This window comes from Podarcis tiliguerta, assembly GCF_965153285.1.
Source record: "Podarcis tiliguerta genome assembly, chromosome: 9".
Lineage (NCBI taxonomy): Eukaryota > Metazoa > Chordata > Lepidosauria > Squamata > Lacertidae > Podarcis > Podarcis tiliguerta.
The window spans coordinates 36309425-36326399 of record NC_139542.1 but is presented as its reverse complement, the minus strand read 5'-3'; the positions used below and the strand labels follow the sequence as shown (position 1 = coordinate 36326399).

The following is a 16975-nucleotide window of genomic DNA, read 5'->3' as shown; positions in this document are numbered from 1 at the left end:
TGCCCTCTGCTGAAGAATGCAGTGGTCGGTTGGGCATGTAGGGGGTGAGATGATCTTTTAGATATCCTTGTTTTAAGCTTTATCATTAAGTAGACTGAGCTTGAATCCTGGCAAGGTGGAGGCACCGTGGGCAAAACGCTTCCTGTGTCTGAGAAAGTGATTAACTGCCTGCACCAATAGGGTTCTACTGCCCCTGAAGGAGCAGGGATGCAGTCTGAGGTGCTTCTGGATCCAGCTTTGTCACTAGAGGTCTAGGTAGCCTCAGGGGCTAGTAGTACCTTTTACCAGTTGTGACTAGTGTGACAGCTGCAGCTATTCCTGGACTGGGAGAGCTTGACCACAGTAGTCCAAGCAGGTTGAATTACTACAACACATTCATAGCACCTACACTTTGCAGCTCCCTGCCTGTTGACATTAGGCAGGTGCCTCTGCTTGTAGCCTTTCCAGCGCCTGCTTAAAATGTTTGTATCCAGATACATAGATGTTAATGTGTTTTCATCTGCCTTTGTCTGTTATGGATAATTTTAATGGGTTGTGAGGTTTTTGTAAACTGGTTTGAGGTTTTATTGAAATCAAATGGTATGTAAATATGGACCGGGAAGCAAGGGAATGGAGAAAGTGGAGTTCACCGAAACTTTTGTGTTGAAAGGGTAGCAGTCATTTGGAAAATTCATGCAAGTACGTATATCTGGTAGATCAGTAACTATACCATGTAAAGCTGCCTTGTTGTAGTTGTTGTTTATTAGATTTCTTGCCCTTTACCAAAAAGTCCTGGGGAGGTTTGCAACCATGTAAAAATGCAATATTGAAATGGAAAAAACACCCCGTAAACTGTTCCCCAGAATGCTGTTTTAAAATATGGAAAAGATTCCATCATTTAAAAGATGGAAGGAATGTAATGGATAAGGAATATGTCCTGCAATCCCAAGGCTTTGTGCTCTGTGAATCCTGTCTAGACTTTTTTTCTTTTTTCTTTAGGATAAGTCTGGTTTTGAATCTTGTAATGCCATGTTCCCAGAATCATAGATCTGATTGATCCAGCGGGATCAGTTCTGAACATATGTGAACATAAATATTCCACGCTCTTTCTCGTGAGCGAAGCAATGCCTTTGGATACTCCCAACGTTTTTATAGAGCTGAACTGAAATATTAGGGGAAACTTGTCTTGTAGGCCACTTGCCCTCCAGCAAGTAATGGGATGGAACCTTCCATTGGCAAGCATGCTGTGTTTCTTCGGCATTTACATTATTTGCTTATGAGGGAAGCAGCATTTTAATCACATTTAGAAAGCTGGAAATGATTAAGAGAAAGTGGTGCCAGTTCCTATATGATCAGTTATGTTTCTGCCATCTGGAAATATCTGGTACAGGCTTCCTCAAACTCGGCCCTCCAGATGTTTTGAGGCTACAGCTCCCATCATCCCTGACCACTGGTCCTGCTAGCTAGGGATCATGGGAGTTGTAGGCCAAAAACATCTGGAGGGCCGAGTTTGAGGAAGCTTTATCTGGTACATGTACTTTCTAAAGTGGATAGTTAGAATAAAATACACCTAAAAACATTAACTCTGCTGCTTACAGAGCAGGTTGTGGCTATTCAGCTGGACCCAGTGCATGTTTACTCAGTAGTAAGTCCCAATGAGTTCAGTGGGACCTTCTCTTAAGAAAGAGTTCATAGGATTGCAAACACACTTATTAAGGGATAAGCTCCAATGGGAACACAATGGGACGTACTTCAAAGTGAACACGTATAGGATTTGAAGAGGCACACAATCCAAGTCCAGTCTGAAGGTGAACTGGATTTACACTGGTGTAGGAAGGAATTAAGAAGTGGGCTGAAAAGGTGGGTTTTGCTTATATTTTATCTCTTACTTTTTTGTTAGCAATGGTTGCACTAGCTGGAGATGATAGGGGTTGTAGCCTAAAACATCTGCAGGGGATCAGGTTGGTAAACGCTGATCAACATTGTCAGACAGACTGTTGGACTTGAACTCAGGTGGAAAAAATAAATAGAAAATTCACTGATATCAACACTACTATTACTGCTACCGTTGCACATTGATTTTTAGCACCAGCAGTGTGGCTCTGGCATTGCCCAGTGTGTGAGTGTATATACACACTCCATCCCACATCAAATAGCTCACAGTCTATTGAACAAGGATTAGGTCATGGATTTGCATCTGAAAAGTTGGAATTGGTTGTGAATAGTCAGATAGCAGTTGTGGTAAAGTGAGGATCAGGTGATTCAGGAAAGGCATAAAATTTTGAGGAAAGACTTAAAAGTAGGAAAGAGCAGTGTCCTGATTAACAGAGTGAGTGGGATGGCAATTCCATATCTGGAACGGTATGACAGGACGCAAGGAAAAGAAGTTTTTCTTAACCTACCGTTCTATGGAAAATTTGTTAGTGAGAAAGCAACAATTCTGGTATTATTTTCAGATTATAATTCTCAGTGCCATGATGGAAAAATTGTATCATACATGATGTGAAATGTAAGAGAACTTTGCATTTTTTTGAAAAGCACATGAACACAAAAGTGCATTTTTTCTCACATGCTTGTTTTATTAAACTAATAAGATGGATTTCTTATATACTTAAATTGCACATACACACAGTATATTCAGCACTGAACATAGAATTTAGCATCCTGAGAATCTCTGGAAGCTTTGATATTTTATACACAAAACCAAAGTTTCTAGTCTTTTGGGATTTGAAGATGTGTAGGCAACATCTGGTGAAATCTTAGAAACTGGCGATTAAGCAGGCTTTCTGATGTTTGAAGGCAGGGCTTCAATGCTTTCTATTGTAGCTTTTCTGTTTCTCATCTCCCCCACCTAACCCGAGTTGCAGAATAAATTAAATAAGGAAACAGATTTGCATGTATTTCCTTAATTTGCATCACTTATGCAGGTTACTGATTTCACCTGTTTCAGCACAGGACACTTGAGTGCTGTATTTATTTAATTATGTATTTGCTGAAACAGATTAAGAGTACACATGAACAATCCAGTAGGGCCCTAGCAAAGTCAGCTGAATTATATCTTTACAAGAAAGTCTGCAGCAGGAAATGACAAGTTCATGCAGGTTTTATCACTGCATTCCAAGTCGTAGAAAGTATTGACATTTGGGTTCTCAAAGATGAAAAACAGCTGATGAATACATTAGGGAGTGAGCTGTAATATTCTGGACATAATTCCTAAATATCACAAGAAAAACGCCACTGACTTTTGCAGTTTTGAAAATAATCAGATATCCTTTCGGCAGTCACAGAAATATCTTCTGTTTCCAAGGTAACACTGTAAACTTTCTCATAACAGGACTAGGAATTTGCAGTGTAATGTCAGATGGTTGATTATGTCAACTCAGTGGGCAGAATCCTCTCTTCCTCTTTGCGTTTTCAACAAATCTTTAACTTGCCTCGATAGCACCCACTATCAGTAATGACTGATGGCCACATTTATAAATGAAGCACTTAATTTTTGAGGTGCTGGGACATAAGCCTGTTTAGAAATTATATCTTTTGACTCAGTGGCCTGATTCAGAAGTTATGACAAACAGTGGTCTCTTTTTATAAGAATGAACAAATGTGAACCTTGGCCTGACTCGCTCCTCCTCCTTTAAAGTGTGAGGGGAGGAAATTTAAAGCTTCCAGTCATGGCTTGTAACAAACCACAGTTTCCCATTTCCTCCCCTTGCTGGTAAGGGAAGAGGAAAGGGAATGAGCAGTGTGTGAGTCCAAGTCTCGTTTTTGCTCATTCTTCTAACAACAAGCCATCGTTTGTTGGGCTCATCTTTTAACATTATGCATAAGTAATGGCTTTGTGGTTGATTGCTCTGTATGTGTTCAAAGGTGCTTTTCTCTCTAGCTTAACCAGCAGGTGTGAAGAACAGCATTCAGATATAATATATGATACTTAAAAAAAAAAAGGATTCCAGGGATTAATATGGGAGAGTTGTAATGAAATGCTAAAGTGAATTCTTGATGCAAAAGTCAAGTCTTCTATGAAAAGTCTTGTGACCATTCAAACATAGCCGTGGTCCCTTAGGTGAGGACCAGCTTGAAGAATAAGTCAATTGTTTTATATCTGAGTAGAATATGTATGGTCCTTTATTTCCCCTGGAAGGAATCTTCTTCCGACCGAAAGATTCCTTCAACCAAATGCAGAAACACCTTTAGTTCCATCCCTCATATGTCCATGAGAAAGGAGCAGCAGTTTGGGAAGGGAATTAGCCGTAGAAGTTGTACTGAAATCAATGGGTTTTTAATTTTTTTTATCTGGTTGCTCACAATGAAAGCAGATTCTAGGGCTCAAATTAAGCTCTAGACATAATGTGTAGGTAAAACTGAGTAATGAATTAAATAATGACCTCAGAGTTGCCTCTGAATCCTGAAGTGGCATCAGTGGTCTTCTTGAGCCAGAATGAAATTACGCAGCAACAGGGGCTCTAAAATCTCTCAGCATCAGTATTGCAAATGCAGTATGTCATGCTCAGTATTGCTTTCATTCAGGAGGTGTGGATTACTGTGTAATTTAATCACTTCCCTTTTCTTTGAATACTTCAGTGAAAGAAAGTGAAAGAAAGAAAGAGCCGAGTACTTTCTCTGTATTACATAGGTCAAAAGCAAAAAAAAATTAGCTGCAGGATTATATTCACGAGGCTAGGTAAAGCACAGTAGCATCCTCTGCTGGTTGACCAAAGTATGAATGGGACACTTGTCCTCTATTGCCAGCATCACTTTCATTGGACCCATAGGATCCCCATTCCAGGGAAATGATTATTCAACGTTCTGAAAGTTCTGTACCCAGAGATGAAGGAAAACATTAAGGAAAAGCATCCAAGAAGTATTTCCACAGGAGAGAGATAAAATTTGCAAAACTGTATTTAGATAGAGGCAGAGACGTTCACTACAATTTAATGATGTTTTCTTTCTTTTTTTATTGCTCCTTATCCTAAGCCTCAGAAGAAGAAGGTGGGAAACCTTTCCAGTGTCCGATCTGTGGCCTAGTGATAAAAAGGAAAAGCTACTGGAAGCGACACATGGTTATACATACAGGCTTAAAAAGCCATCAATGCCCTTTGTGTCCATTTCGCTGTGCACGCAAGGACAATCTAAAATCGCACATGAAGGTAAGGTCAGTGGATACTGGTAATTGAAGAAATCCAGTCTATGAGGTCATTGCAGTTCTTTAAAAACCCACTCATTATAAAACCCAGCATGGTGGTTGGGGTTTTTTTTGGTTTTTTCTAGTGCCATTTTAATGGATTCATTTTCTCCAGCACAGGGGTTGGGCAGTGAAAGCAGTAGCCTTCTTGCTATCTATAACAAATACTTGCCAATGTTTGGCCACCATCCAGGAAACCCATTTGCTTGCATGCAAGGGATTGTATATATGCAGCTAAGCTTTGCAATAATTTTTCAGAGAGGTCCCCTGTGAGATGTTTGTGCCTAAATGAACACAAAATATCAGTCTGTGCCAAGCTTTTCTTGATAAGAGCCTTGGTCCTAGTACATACAGCTACACATTACTTATAACATTATAAGGGCGAAAATGTAATTATCCATGAGATAGGAAACCCATGGCCCTCCAAATGCTGTTGGATTCCAACCCCTATGAGCCCAGCCAGAATGACCAATAGTCAGCCCATCAAAGAGTCAGATTTATTTGCTAAAAACCATTGATCATCACACTACAAACAATCAAGTTGAGAGATACATTTTTAACATAGATCAACTCCAGAACGTTGGACCCCGTTTTGTGTGACAATTTTTTGTCTGATCTATTGAGCCACTAGAATAAACATAGAAACTTTATGTAGAGTCATGGAATTGTAGAGTTGGAAGGGACCACAAGGGTCATCCAGTCCAACCCCCTGCAATGCAGGAATCTTTCACGCACCGTGGTGCTCGAACACATGACCCTGAGATTTAAAAGCCTCATGCTCTACTGACTGAGCTCGGATTATCCCTATCAATCAGTAAATAATCAATCCCCCATACTGTTTAAAAAAGGAAAGTGTCTGAAGAATCTCTTTCAAAAACCTGTCCTTAGGGAAATTATAGTGGAACAATATAATACTTAGTGAACATCTTCAATATCTCCCTGGCCACTAATACATAAACAGCAATTTACAGATATTCTAACTTATCTCCCCTCTAAATATACTGTGGACATAGTTTGGAGTCTTAGTGCAGTTAATGCTTTCTCGATTGCACCAACAGATAATTCAGAAAAGTAATCTGGAAGATGATGATCAGATTAAAAACAACAATAAAATGATGAAAATTGCATACCTTGAAGATGACATGTAGTTAATAAAAGGTCCCACTCTCTAAATTTGTTTTTAATACAGTGTTTTGCAGCTATAGGAATAGAAACCTTAAGGATCTCAATAATCAGTTCATATTTGGATATAAATATGATGTTCAGGGATGATGGGAGTTGTAGTCCAACAACATCTGATGGGCCACAGGTTTCCCATCCCTGAATATAGTGCCAAGTACAGAGCAGGTATGATGAAGGTGCATTATTGCAGAGATGCCTGTAATACAAGGCATAGGTTAACTAAACTGCTATCAGAAACCTAAATATATAAGGCATGTTCTACATGTGAAGGCCTAAGATTTCAGTATCTCCATGCATTCTCCCTTTGGGTATGCGAGTGTAGCTGTGTGTGTGTGTGTGTGTGTGTGTGTGTGTATATATGATGTCCAATCGTGGTTGTGATTTATTAAACCATGAACAAGCAATCAGTTTGCAGTTATGAACTTTGTAAACCACTTCAAATGCAGTTAGCTACCTAGTGGCCAGAGCAGATGTTGCATTGGCATGGATTGGCAAAGATGCCAGCCCTGCTGTGTTCTGTGTTCCTCCTCCTCCTCCTCCTCCATCAACATGATTTAGATGCTGGCTGCCATCAACTGGAAAGGCAGCAGCAATAGAACTCATGAACTGGGGATACAGATACACTAAAGTCAATGGAATTTATTCAGAAGTAAACGTGACCAAGGATGGAGTTCTTAGAGTTTTATACACTGTAGGGAATAAAGGCTAGGTCATAAGGACTGATTCCTTGGAACTCACTCTCTCTCTTTCCAGTGAATCAGTCCTTATGACCTAGTCTTTATTCCCTACAGTGTGTAAACACACACACACACACACACACAAACTTATATACACACACAGATAGATAGTTAGATGGATAGATACAGATATAGATATAGATATATTTATATTACAGGACATAATTGCTTTTGGAACTAATCTGAGAAGCAATGTGCTTTGCAGCTTGCTCTTGAATAATTCTGTGACTTTTAACCTGTGACCTCTGAACAAAGATGTGTACTGTGAAATATTCATCATTAAATTGTCACATATAGACAGGAGAGTCAATCTCAGCTCATCATGCTGACCTCCTTTGTTAAGGTCTTTTGAGATGTGCAAATAAAATGTACTGAGCTCTATAAGCACTAAGGAGGCAGGAAGGCAGCCAGCAGGAGATATGCACAGTATTGGTCTGAAATAAGTTTCTGCTATTTGTCTGAGAGATGTTGTTGCTGCTGTTGTCACTGTTCCTTAATCATCAACCGCTTAATCAGGTTCACCAACATCAAGACCGGGGAGAGACATTTCAGTGCCAGCTATGCCCATTTACCTCCTCTCGCCACTTCAGCCTCAAACTCCACATGCGCTGCCACCAGCACTTCCTGAGGACAGAAGCCAAAGTGAAGGAAGAGATCCCAGAAATGGATGTCAAGGGGTCGCCATTGCTAAGTGACAACTCCAGAATGGGGCAGCAGATGGATGGGGCAACAGACCACACAGGGACTGCGGCCACCTCTAAAACTCCTGAGGTGGCTGGATCTACCGTCCCACCTCTGCTAATAAAAGAAGAGCCCAAAGATGACAGCAGCACTTCCACCCCAACCTTCGCTCTCAGTGTTGTTGACAGAATCACCAACAACACAAAGCTAAAAGACTCCATTGACTTTGTGACCAATACAGCGTCGGCACTTTTCAGCCAGGACATCTCTGTCAAGATGGCATCAGATTTTCTCATGAAGCTCTCAGGTAAGGATGACAAAACTCTCTGCTTCTGGTCTGCATCCCTTTTCCCATGTTTTTACTCACTATGCCACCCTGTTAAATCCTTACAAAGTATGTATTTAAACACAAGTTTTAAGACATATTTAACTCGTATTTTTCTCTCAGAATAAGTTCTAAATGTTACCAGCAATTAAAGTCACAGAGACTCCAAGGTCAATAGAATTGAGTCCCAAGTAAATATGCCCATGATTGGAATTCTTATGCATTATGTGCATTATGTTGTAGAATGCCCTGGGATTATATTTAACAGAGAGCAGGTTGGAAATATTCCAAATAAATTTATAATAAAAACTACTGAGAACTGTCTTGCAATATTCAGAGAAGTGAATACTTAAGTTTCAGTTGGCACATGAATCTAAGGTTACTTCATATAGTGAGTGGCAAAGATTGAATTTTTCAAGCATCTCTACTCTTGGGTATTTGAGATGTGGGCTGAAGTTCCTCAACTCATATAAGACAGCTCAGTTTTATGTCCCTGTTTTATATTTTGAGGCGATGGATCTCAGGTGTCTCCCAACCTTGCATTTACATTAATAGTGCAACAACAACAAGGAATCCTGGAGCACTTTCAAGGCTAACTAATTTATGTATTTATTTCAGTTGCTTTTATTTCAGCTGAAAAGGTTTTCAGAGCCTTACAAGGATCAGTAATAAAACAGTCCCTGCTTTTAGGCTTCAATGATGCAACACAAAAGGAAAAAGACTTGGGAGTCAGGAGAGAAAAAGCAAATTCAAGCATTTATAGGGGCAGAGCAATCCAAATTATAGGAAGCCAGTGTAATTCGCAGGATAAAATATTCTGGTGAAATTTATCCCTATTCCAGACTTAGCTCTGGAGTGGGACTACTGCCCGCTGAGTTGGCCTGAGCCCAGCAGAGGGAAAACAAGCCTTTAAAATAGACAGCACCCCTTTTCCAGTGCAATTTCCAAGATCATGTGACTGACCTGAAAGGAATTGGGCTTAGTGGTAAGTCTCCCCTGCTCCAACACCGCTTGCCACACCCCTTTTAAGGACTTCCTCAGCTGAGCCCCTGCTAAGTGTATCTCTCTCTACCTGAACCTGGCTCATCCCATTGGATCTTGGTCGGGATTACTCCTTTGGTTACAAAGCTCTTATAATAACCAGCTGTAATGGAAAGAGTTTAAGGAGAAGAGGAGCCAAAAGTTGCTACTATCTCAGCTGAGCTGATGAAGTGGTCTCTTTTCCCTTCTCCCTGCCCCACTGCAACCTGACAGGAATGGCTGTTACAAGTTGATAGTTGGAGTGGGAAAACTGGATAGAGCAGGTTTCTCAAGAGAGCTGATGGTGTGCCTCTCCTTCTCCTTTCTCCCTCACTGCAGTTTGATGGAACGGCTATTGCCAGATAACAGGAATGGATCAGACTTCTCAGCAGAGCTGATGAAGTGGCCCTACTTCTCTATTGTCCCTCTCTGCTGAAATTTGGCTCTTAATCAATGAAAGCTCATGCCATGATTAATTTGCTAGTTTTTAAAGTGCTATAAGGCTAACATGGTTGGTTTTGCTGCAGAACAGACTAATGCAGCACATCCCTCTGGAAATTAATAATGTGATCCCAGTTTTTGTATCTGAGCATTCAAAAGAACATAATAATTTGCCCTAAATTGTTATGCATTAGCTATGCAGCTGCACTGATGCCCAAATGTCTTGTGGGACCACGACAGCAGGCAGTTAAATCACTGGTGTGATCACATAACTAAAGTGTTGACCAGTTTGGCAGGGTGCCAGCACTGGGATATCACTAATCATGATGCTCTTGCTGAGTGATGTGCAGAATATTTTGCAACTCTGCTTCTTGCCATGTTGGGGGTCTGTCAATCTGACTATCTTCACTTACAGGTTTGTGTTCAAAAAAGAGTGTAAAACTCTGAAACTTCCCTTCTTTTACAGTATGTGTTTGAAGTGATGTGCGTGTCCAGCACTCACATATTCATACACACACCATAACGAGAAATTTATTATTATTATTTTGTATATAAATTTTATTAATTTTCCAATAAAAACAAATTTATAACACAATTAAACATTAAGAATTCATCACACATCTTTTTTCTTTTAGACTTCCATCAACATGACATGTCTGATAATTTTCCGTAGTTATTACATATCTTCACATTTCTTCATTTATATTGCATTATGTATGTCTTATCTTACCATATTATTTAAACAATATTTCTACCAAACCTTCTTACAGAGCTTATTGGAAACTTACAAACGTTATATCATTATCACAAATATTTTTAATATATTCTGTAAATTTATTCCAGTCCTTAGTGAATCTTTGGTCCTGTTGGTTGTGAATCCTCCCTGTTAGTCTGTCCAGTTCTGCATAATCCAGTAATTTCGTTCTCCATTCTTCAATCGTGGGCATTTCTTCTTGTTTCCATTTCTGGGCCACCGGAGTCCTAGCTGCTGTTACTGCATACAAAAATACTTTCTGGTCCTTCCTTTTTATCTCACCACCTAAAATTCCTAATAGGAATGCTTCTGGTTTTTTAAGAAATGTATATTTCAATATTTTCTTTATCTCATTATATATCATTTCCCAGAAGCACTTCATTTTTTTACATTCCCACCACATATGATAAAATGTCCCTTCTTTCTCCTTACATTTCCAACATTTATTACTCACCTTATACATCTTACTTAATTTGTCTGGTGTTATATACCATCGATATATCATTTTCATAACATTTTCTTCAATTGTGGTTCATGCTGTAAATCTCATCCCTTCCTTCCATAATTTTATCCAATCATCAAATTGAATGTTATGTCCAAAATCTTTGGCCCATTGAATCATAACTGATTTAACCTCTTCATCCTTCAAATGCCATTCTAATAATAATGTATACATCATAGATAAATTTTTAACTTCATTATTCAATACTTCTCGTTGAAACCTAGATTCTTTTTCAAAATAGCCTCTTTCTGCAACCTCTTTTCTAAACATTTCATTAATCTGAAAGTAATGCAGCCAATCATTTACATGTTCTTTCACTTCTTCATATGGTTTCATTTTCCACTTACTTCCTTCTTTCTCGATTAAACTCCCATATGTTATCCACCTCCTAGTCATATTGATCTTTTTAACACTCATCACCTCTAATGGTGATAGCCAATGTGGGATTTTTGGTTCCAGTAGGTTTTTATACCTACCCCATACCTTGATCAGAGATCCTCTAATAATATGATTTTCAAAACCTTTATGCACTCGTTTCTTTTCATACCATAAGTAGTCCATAACGAGAAATTTAGGATCTTTTGCTGGAGTTATAACATGCATCCGTTTATGTATACCTGTCGTTAAGCGAAATGGGTTTGTGCTGATTCCTTGGGAGCGCTGTGTGAGTTGCTTTCAATGGAACTGGGAGAACCCAACTAACTCCTGAAAATCCAGGTGTTTTATAATATTTCTTGCTAATGCATCTTAGTGGGGGAAGGGGCCTTGAGATGAGCAATTCCTGCAGTTCTTATTGTCTTTCTTCCAGAGTTTCCTGCCCATTTCTTACCTCGCCCATGTTGCAAATTAGGAGTTTGAAAGGATATTATCCTAGTGCATGATGTCTAAACGGGTCGCCCCTTGTTTGCCCCTTGCCTTCAAATTATCTTGATGGCCCCCATTCAGGTGGTAAATAGGCTGTACTGGCAACTGAATTTACATGTGTTGACCTTTATGCCAGGTCTGAGGGACTCAGAATTTCTTGAATGCCCTCCAGGAGATGAGGCTGGAATCAGACTTGCACCAAGGTCACCAGAGTTCATCATGGAGGGTCTCCTGTCCTATTAGGATTATGTCAGTTTTCTTACCTATGCCATGATCTACAGTAATAAACCACAGAATAGGTTCAGATTGACACATACACCTATTCATGCTTCCTCCCCAAATGTTTAGCGCCCCCCCCCCATCATAACAATTAATATTGTTCCTAGTGGATCCATGAGGATGGGGGGGAAATAATTTTCTTTTTTGTTGTTGTTGCTGATGCAATGGAATATGCAGATATGCCATTTATTATGACTATTGCTAGTACTTCAGACTTTTTCTGAAAAACCTCAGGAAAGGGGAAAGGGGAAAGCCTCTCTGGGGAGAGCATTCCATAACAGGTGTGTCAACACTGAAAAGTTCCTTCACCGAAGAGCCATCTGCTGCACTGAAGACGGGGAGGAATGTAGAGAAGGGTAGCCAATATTGTGTCATCGAGGCTTCCATAATCCCTGCCCATAGGCCATGCTGACTTAGGCTGATGGTGGCCACAATGCCCACCCATGCTTCATTGTCTTGATTTGCCCTAAATGTTGGATTTTTGGGGTTACAAAAACTGCTATTGGCAAACGTAGGATGGAGAGAAGATTTGTAAAGACAAATTGACAATTAAAGATGCTTAACAAATGCAGTTTGATATGCTAAGAGCAAGCAACTTCTACTAGATTTCTAAGAGGTACACTTCCTAGGGAGTAAGTGCAGTATTGGGATTTACTTCCAAGTAAACATGCATTGAAGGGACACAGGTGGCGCTGTGGGTTAAACCCTGTGACGGGGTGAGCTCCCGTTGTTCGGTCCCTGCTCCTGCCAACCTAGTAGTTCGAAAGCACGTCAAAGTGCAAGTAGATAAATAGGTACCGCTCCGGTGGGAAGGTAAACGGCATTTCCGTGCACTGCTCTGGTTCACCAGAAGCTGCTTAAGTCATGTTGGCCACATGACCCAGAAGCTGTACGCCGGCTCCCTCAGCCAATAAAGCGAGATCAGCGCCTTAACCCCACGACCCCAGTTGGCCCCAGTTGGCCACGACTGGACCTATTGGTCAGGGGTCCCTTTACCTTTACCTTTTAAACATGCATTGGATTATACTGACATAAAATTATGAGGAACTGATAGGTGTTTAGAATTAGGAACACACTGATATCCCTTCCCCCTTTTTCAAACCCAAATCCAAAGGTTTGTAACCAATTTGTGCTACTGCTCTGGCATTTTAGAATAACACTGCTTAAATATATGCCATGCGTTCAGTAACTTTCAACCTTACCTCTACTGACTTGGTGATAGCAGAGCCTGTGGTGGCTGAAAGAAAGGCAACAAGAAGCATTTTAGGGGGAGAGGAGAACAGAATACAGACAGAATACAGTCTCACTCTTCATGTTTTTTTATTTAGAAATTGATCTTTAGTGTTCAACAGACAGGAATAGTAAAGGCCCCCAATGTGCATTTTTCATGCAAAAAAGGCCCATGCGCTCATTTTATAGTGTCTTAACGAAAGGTCCTGAAACCTGACTTGTGTGCACTGTTACCTAGCAACATGTTATAAAGTCACTGAAGGAATGGAATATATCTGAAAGATGAAAATGTAAACTTGGTAGATATGTCAATGCCACACAAGGGGAAAGATGTTATGCTAAAGGAAGAAATTAAACCCATTGATCAGAGCAATGTGTATCCAAAATGTTGTGTGGAATTGTACATTTGACCAGCACTGCGATACTTAACAGAGTTCCAGCTCATAAAACAGCAGGCGATGATGTTTTATTTAGTGGGCTTGCGAAATTTACTAGCAATGTTTTAGGAGAGTATTTCCATTTATTATCATATGAACTACAGCAAAAACTTAGATGGAGCCTGAGGATAGCTCCCTGCCAGCCTTTTCTGCAAAATTGAACTTTATCCCCACCCACCCAGCTTGCTTTGGCCCAGATCGATGCGTTGCAGGCTTCTCTGCAAATGAGCAAAATAGAAAGGGTGTAATTAAAGAAAGGAAAAAGTGCCAGAGCTAGACAGCTATATGTCTGATTGGAGCAAGCTGTATATCCTGCCGCTGCAGACATTATTTGAGGAATCCTATGGGCTTGGGGGGTGGGGAGCTCCCTCTGTTGTTCTGTGAGACACTTATCTCCATTGTCCCAAAACCTGACAGAGGTTTTTTAAAAATGATGTAGTGCTGCTTCATGGATGCAACAGAACCCCAAAGGCAGCTTGAAGCATTACTGCCTAGTGAGGATCCTAACTTTTTGGAATTCCAATAGATTAACCAGTGGGATGAATTAGTGCTTCTTCCCCAAACTGCATCAGAAAGTATTTTCTAGGATTGGCATTCAGAAGGCATCAGCTATCTGGTTGCTTTTGGTGTAGGATTTTGTGTAGGAATTTATCAGTACTTGTTGCCTCTTGAAGCCTGCCCAATTTGGTTTTCTGTGTAGAGTTCCCTGCCTTGCACCATCATCCCAAACTGTTCCCCATGACTCTTGTGAACTTGCTGTCTTCTGATTATACATTTATGCACTTCACTGAACCTTTTCCTCCCCTTCTGTTAACAGCTGCAAATCAAAAAGAACCCTTGCCTCCTACATTTAAAGTGAAAGATGAACCGAAAGATGAGGAAAATGCAAGCTCCACTTTTCCTAAATCTACTTACGTTTTTAGTCCTGAGCCTGAAACATCTTCCGCAAGCCTTCCCGAGGAGAATCTCAAACCACAAGAAGTGTCTGCGAATGTATTGCAGCAGGACATGTCTGTCAAAGCAGCATCCGAACTTCTTATGAAGCTATCAGGTACCAGATTGATTTTTAAAATATTCAACTTTCTTTTTTTAGTTGTGAAGTTGCCTGTTGCCTCGTTTTAGTTGCAACAAAGAGGGCTTTAATAGCTAATTACAGTGATGCACTGATGTTGACTTTCTAACAACCGCTATCAAATTATTGCAAAATATTTCCGGTTCCTCTTCGTGAGCTTTTTGCAGTTCCATATTTGGGATGGCTACAGCTTTGGGATGCCCTAGAGCATGGGTAGGCAAACTAAGGCCCGGGGGCCGGATCTGGCCCAATTGCCTTCTAAATCCAGCCCGTGGCCGGTCCAGGAATCAGCGTGTTTTTACATGAGTAGAATGTGTCCTTTTATTTAAAATGCATCTCTGGGTTATTTGCGGGGCCTGCCTGGTGTTTTTACATGAGTAGAATGTGTGCTTTTATTCAAAATGCATCTCTGGGTTATTTGTGGGGCATAGGAATTGGTTCATTTCCCCCTCCCCAAATATAGTCCGGCCCCCCACAAGGTCTGGGGGACAATCGACCGGCCCCCTGCTGAAAAAGTTTGCTGACCCCTGCCCTAGAAGATGCTGCAATTCAGAATGTAGGGACATCATACAGGCTCCATGTATCAAGTGTTGTGCTCTAAGCCTGCCTCTGTCCCCAGGTGAGTGGGCTTGCTACTAGCCTCCCATATGTAGAACTGGGTAAAGAACTGTTGCTCTCCAAGTGCGGATTGTATGGTACTCAGCATCATCCATGCACAAGAATGCGGTATCAGCAGGCATGATGAAGCCTCAAACATGGGGTGGAGATCCCTAAAGCAGGAGTAGGGAAACCTCTGGGCTATGAGCTAATCTTGCCCCCACCCCAGGATTTCCATTTTCCACCCGTCAAACAGCTGGTGTCACTTGTGATGTGGGGTGGCTGGGGTTCAGTTCTGCCTTGGCTGCACAAACAAGTGCTTGTAGCCAAAACAGGATTTAGCCATCCACTTCTCAGCTGATGAGGGTTTGCTAAATCCTTCTTATTTTGGCTGCACCAAACTCCCCATTACTCTTTTGGATTGGAAAAGCTAACTTCTCCAATTTTATCATTTTCCTAGAGGCAAATTTCCCAGTTCATTAGCATTCTTCCGATTCTGCATGTTTAAACTTTTAGCTGCTTTTAATAAGTAATAAATATGGCTGCAATCCTAACCATGTTTACTCTGAAGTAAGTCCCACAGATTTTAGTGGGGCTTATTCCCAAGTAAGTGGGGTTAAATTTGCAGACTAAGTTATTTTTCAGTCTCCAATCTAAAAACAAAATATTTATTTACAAAACATTATATACCATTTGATTGTAATAAAGCCTCTAAGCGGTTTATGAAGTAACTATCATGGAATCTTCACCTTCGTTAATCTTACTTAGTGTTAATCTCCAAAATATATGTATTACGGGTGCATTCTAAATACAGTGGTACCTCTGGTTACGAACTTAATTTGTTCCAGAGGTCCGTTCTTAAACTGAAACCATTCTTAACCTGAGGTACCACTTTAGCTAATGGGGCCTCCTGCTGCCGCTCCCGGTGTGAGATTTCTGTTCTCATCCTGAGGTAGAGTTCTTAACCCAAGGTACTACTTCCAGGTTTGCGGAGTCTGTAACCTGAGGTGTTTGTAACCCGAGGTACCACTGTATGTAGCATATCTGCTTTCGGGTGTTTACATCTCCAACATGATGTCTTTTCTTCTAATCTCATTCTTTTAATTATTTCTGAATATTTTAAGGTGGGTCTATTCATTTGCTGGCTCTCTCTTTCTCTTTCTGTCTATCCTACTCCGGCTTCCCCCATTTATCCAGAACATGTTGTTTGGATGTACTGTGTATTCTAGGTAGACCTATTATATGAAAACATTTGTAAACAGCGCGCTTGTCTTGGTAAGGTACTGATGACTGGGCAAGCCTGGATGTCTCTCAGGTTATTCCGAAAGATGAGGTTGTACCCTGCATAAAATATTCAGTATGCAATTATACTTAATAGAGATTTTGAGAAAATTTCCAACAGCATACCTGGTGATATGAGGTTTATTTTTCATTCACAAAGCACAAGTATTTGTGGGTAATGTTTGAATACAAATATAGGAATAAGTTGTTGAAAAGAAGGAAAAAGCATGCCCACTTTCTGCTTTCATGAATAATAAGTGTGAGTTTCTGGAGAGGGAGATTTTATTATTAATAATTCAGTTATAAAGAAATAAAAAGTCTTATTTAGCATCCTGATGATATGATTAATTTTTATCACCAGTGATTAGAAATTTAATTCTTGTGACTATTGGGGAAAGCCTCCGGTCTACAC

At 40.3% G+C, this 16975-nt stretch overlaps 1 protein-coding gene across 5 annotated transcripts in view; it reads left to right on the top strand.

The window, feature by feature from the left end:
* Positions 1-16975, top strand: part of ZNF827 (zinc finger protein 827) — a 115392-nt gene that overhangs the window by 34983 nt on the left and 63434 nt on the right. For all 5 annotated transcript variants that reach the window (XM_083457052.1, XM_083457048.1, XM_083457050.1 and 2 more), the window contains exons 3-5: positions 4954-5126; positions 7597-8068; positions 14431-14664. In XM_083457052.1, the coding sequence (XP_083313178.1) occupies positions 4954-5126; positions 7597-8068; positions 14431-14664 (879 nt within the window). The remainder of the gene's footprint in view (positions 1-4953; positions 5127-7596; positions 8069-14430; positions 14665-16975) is intronic.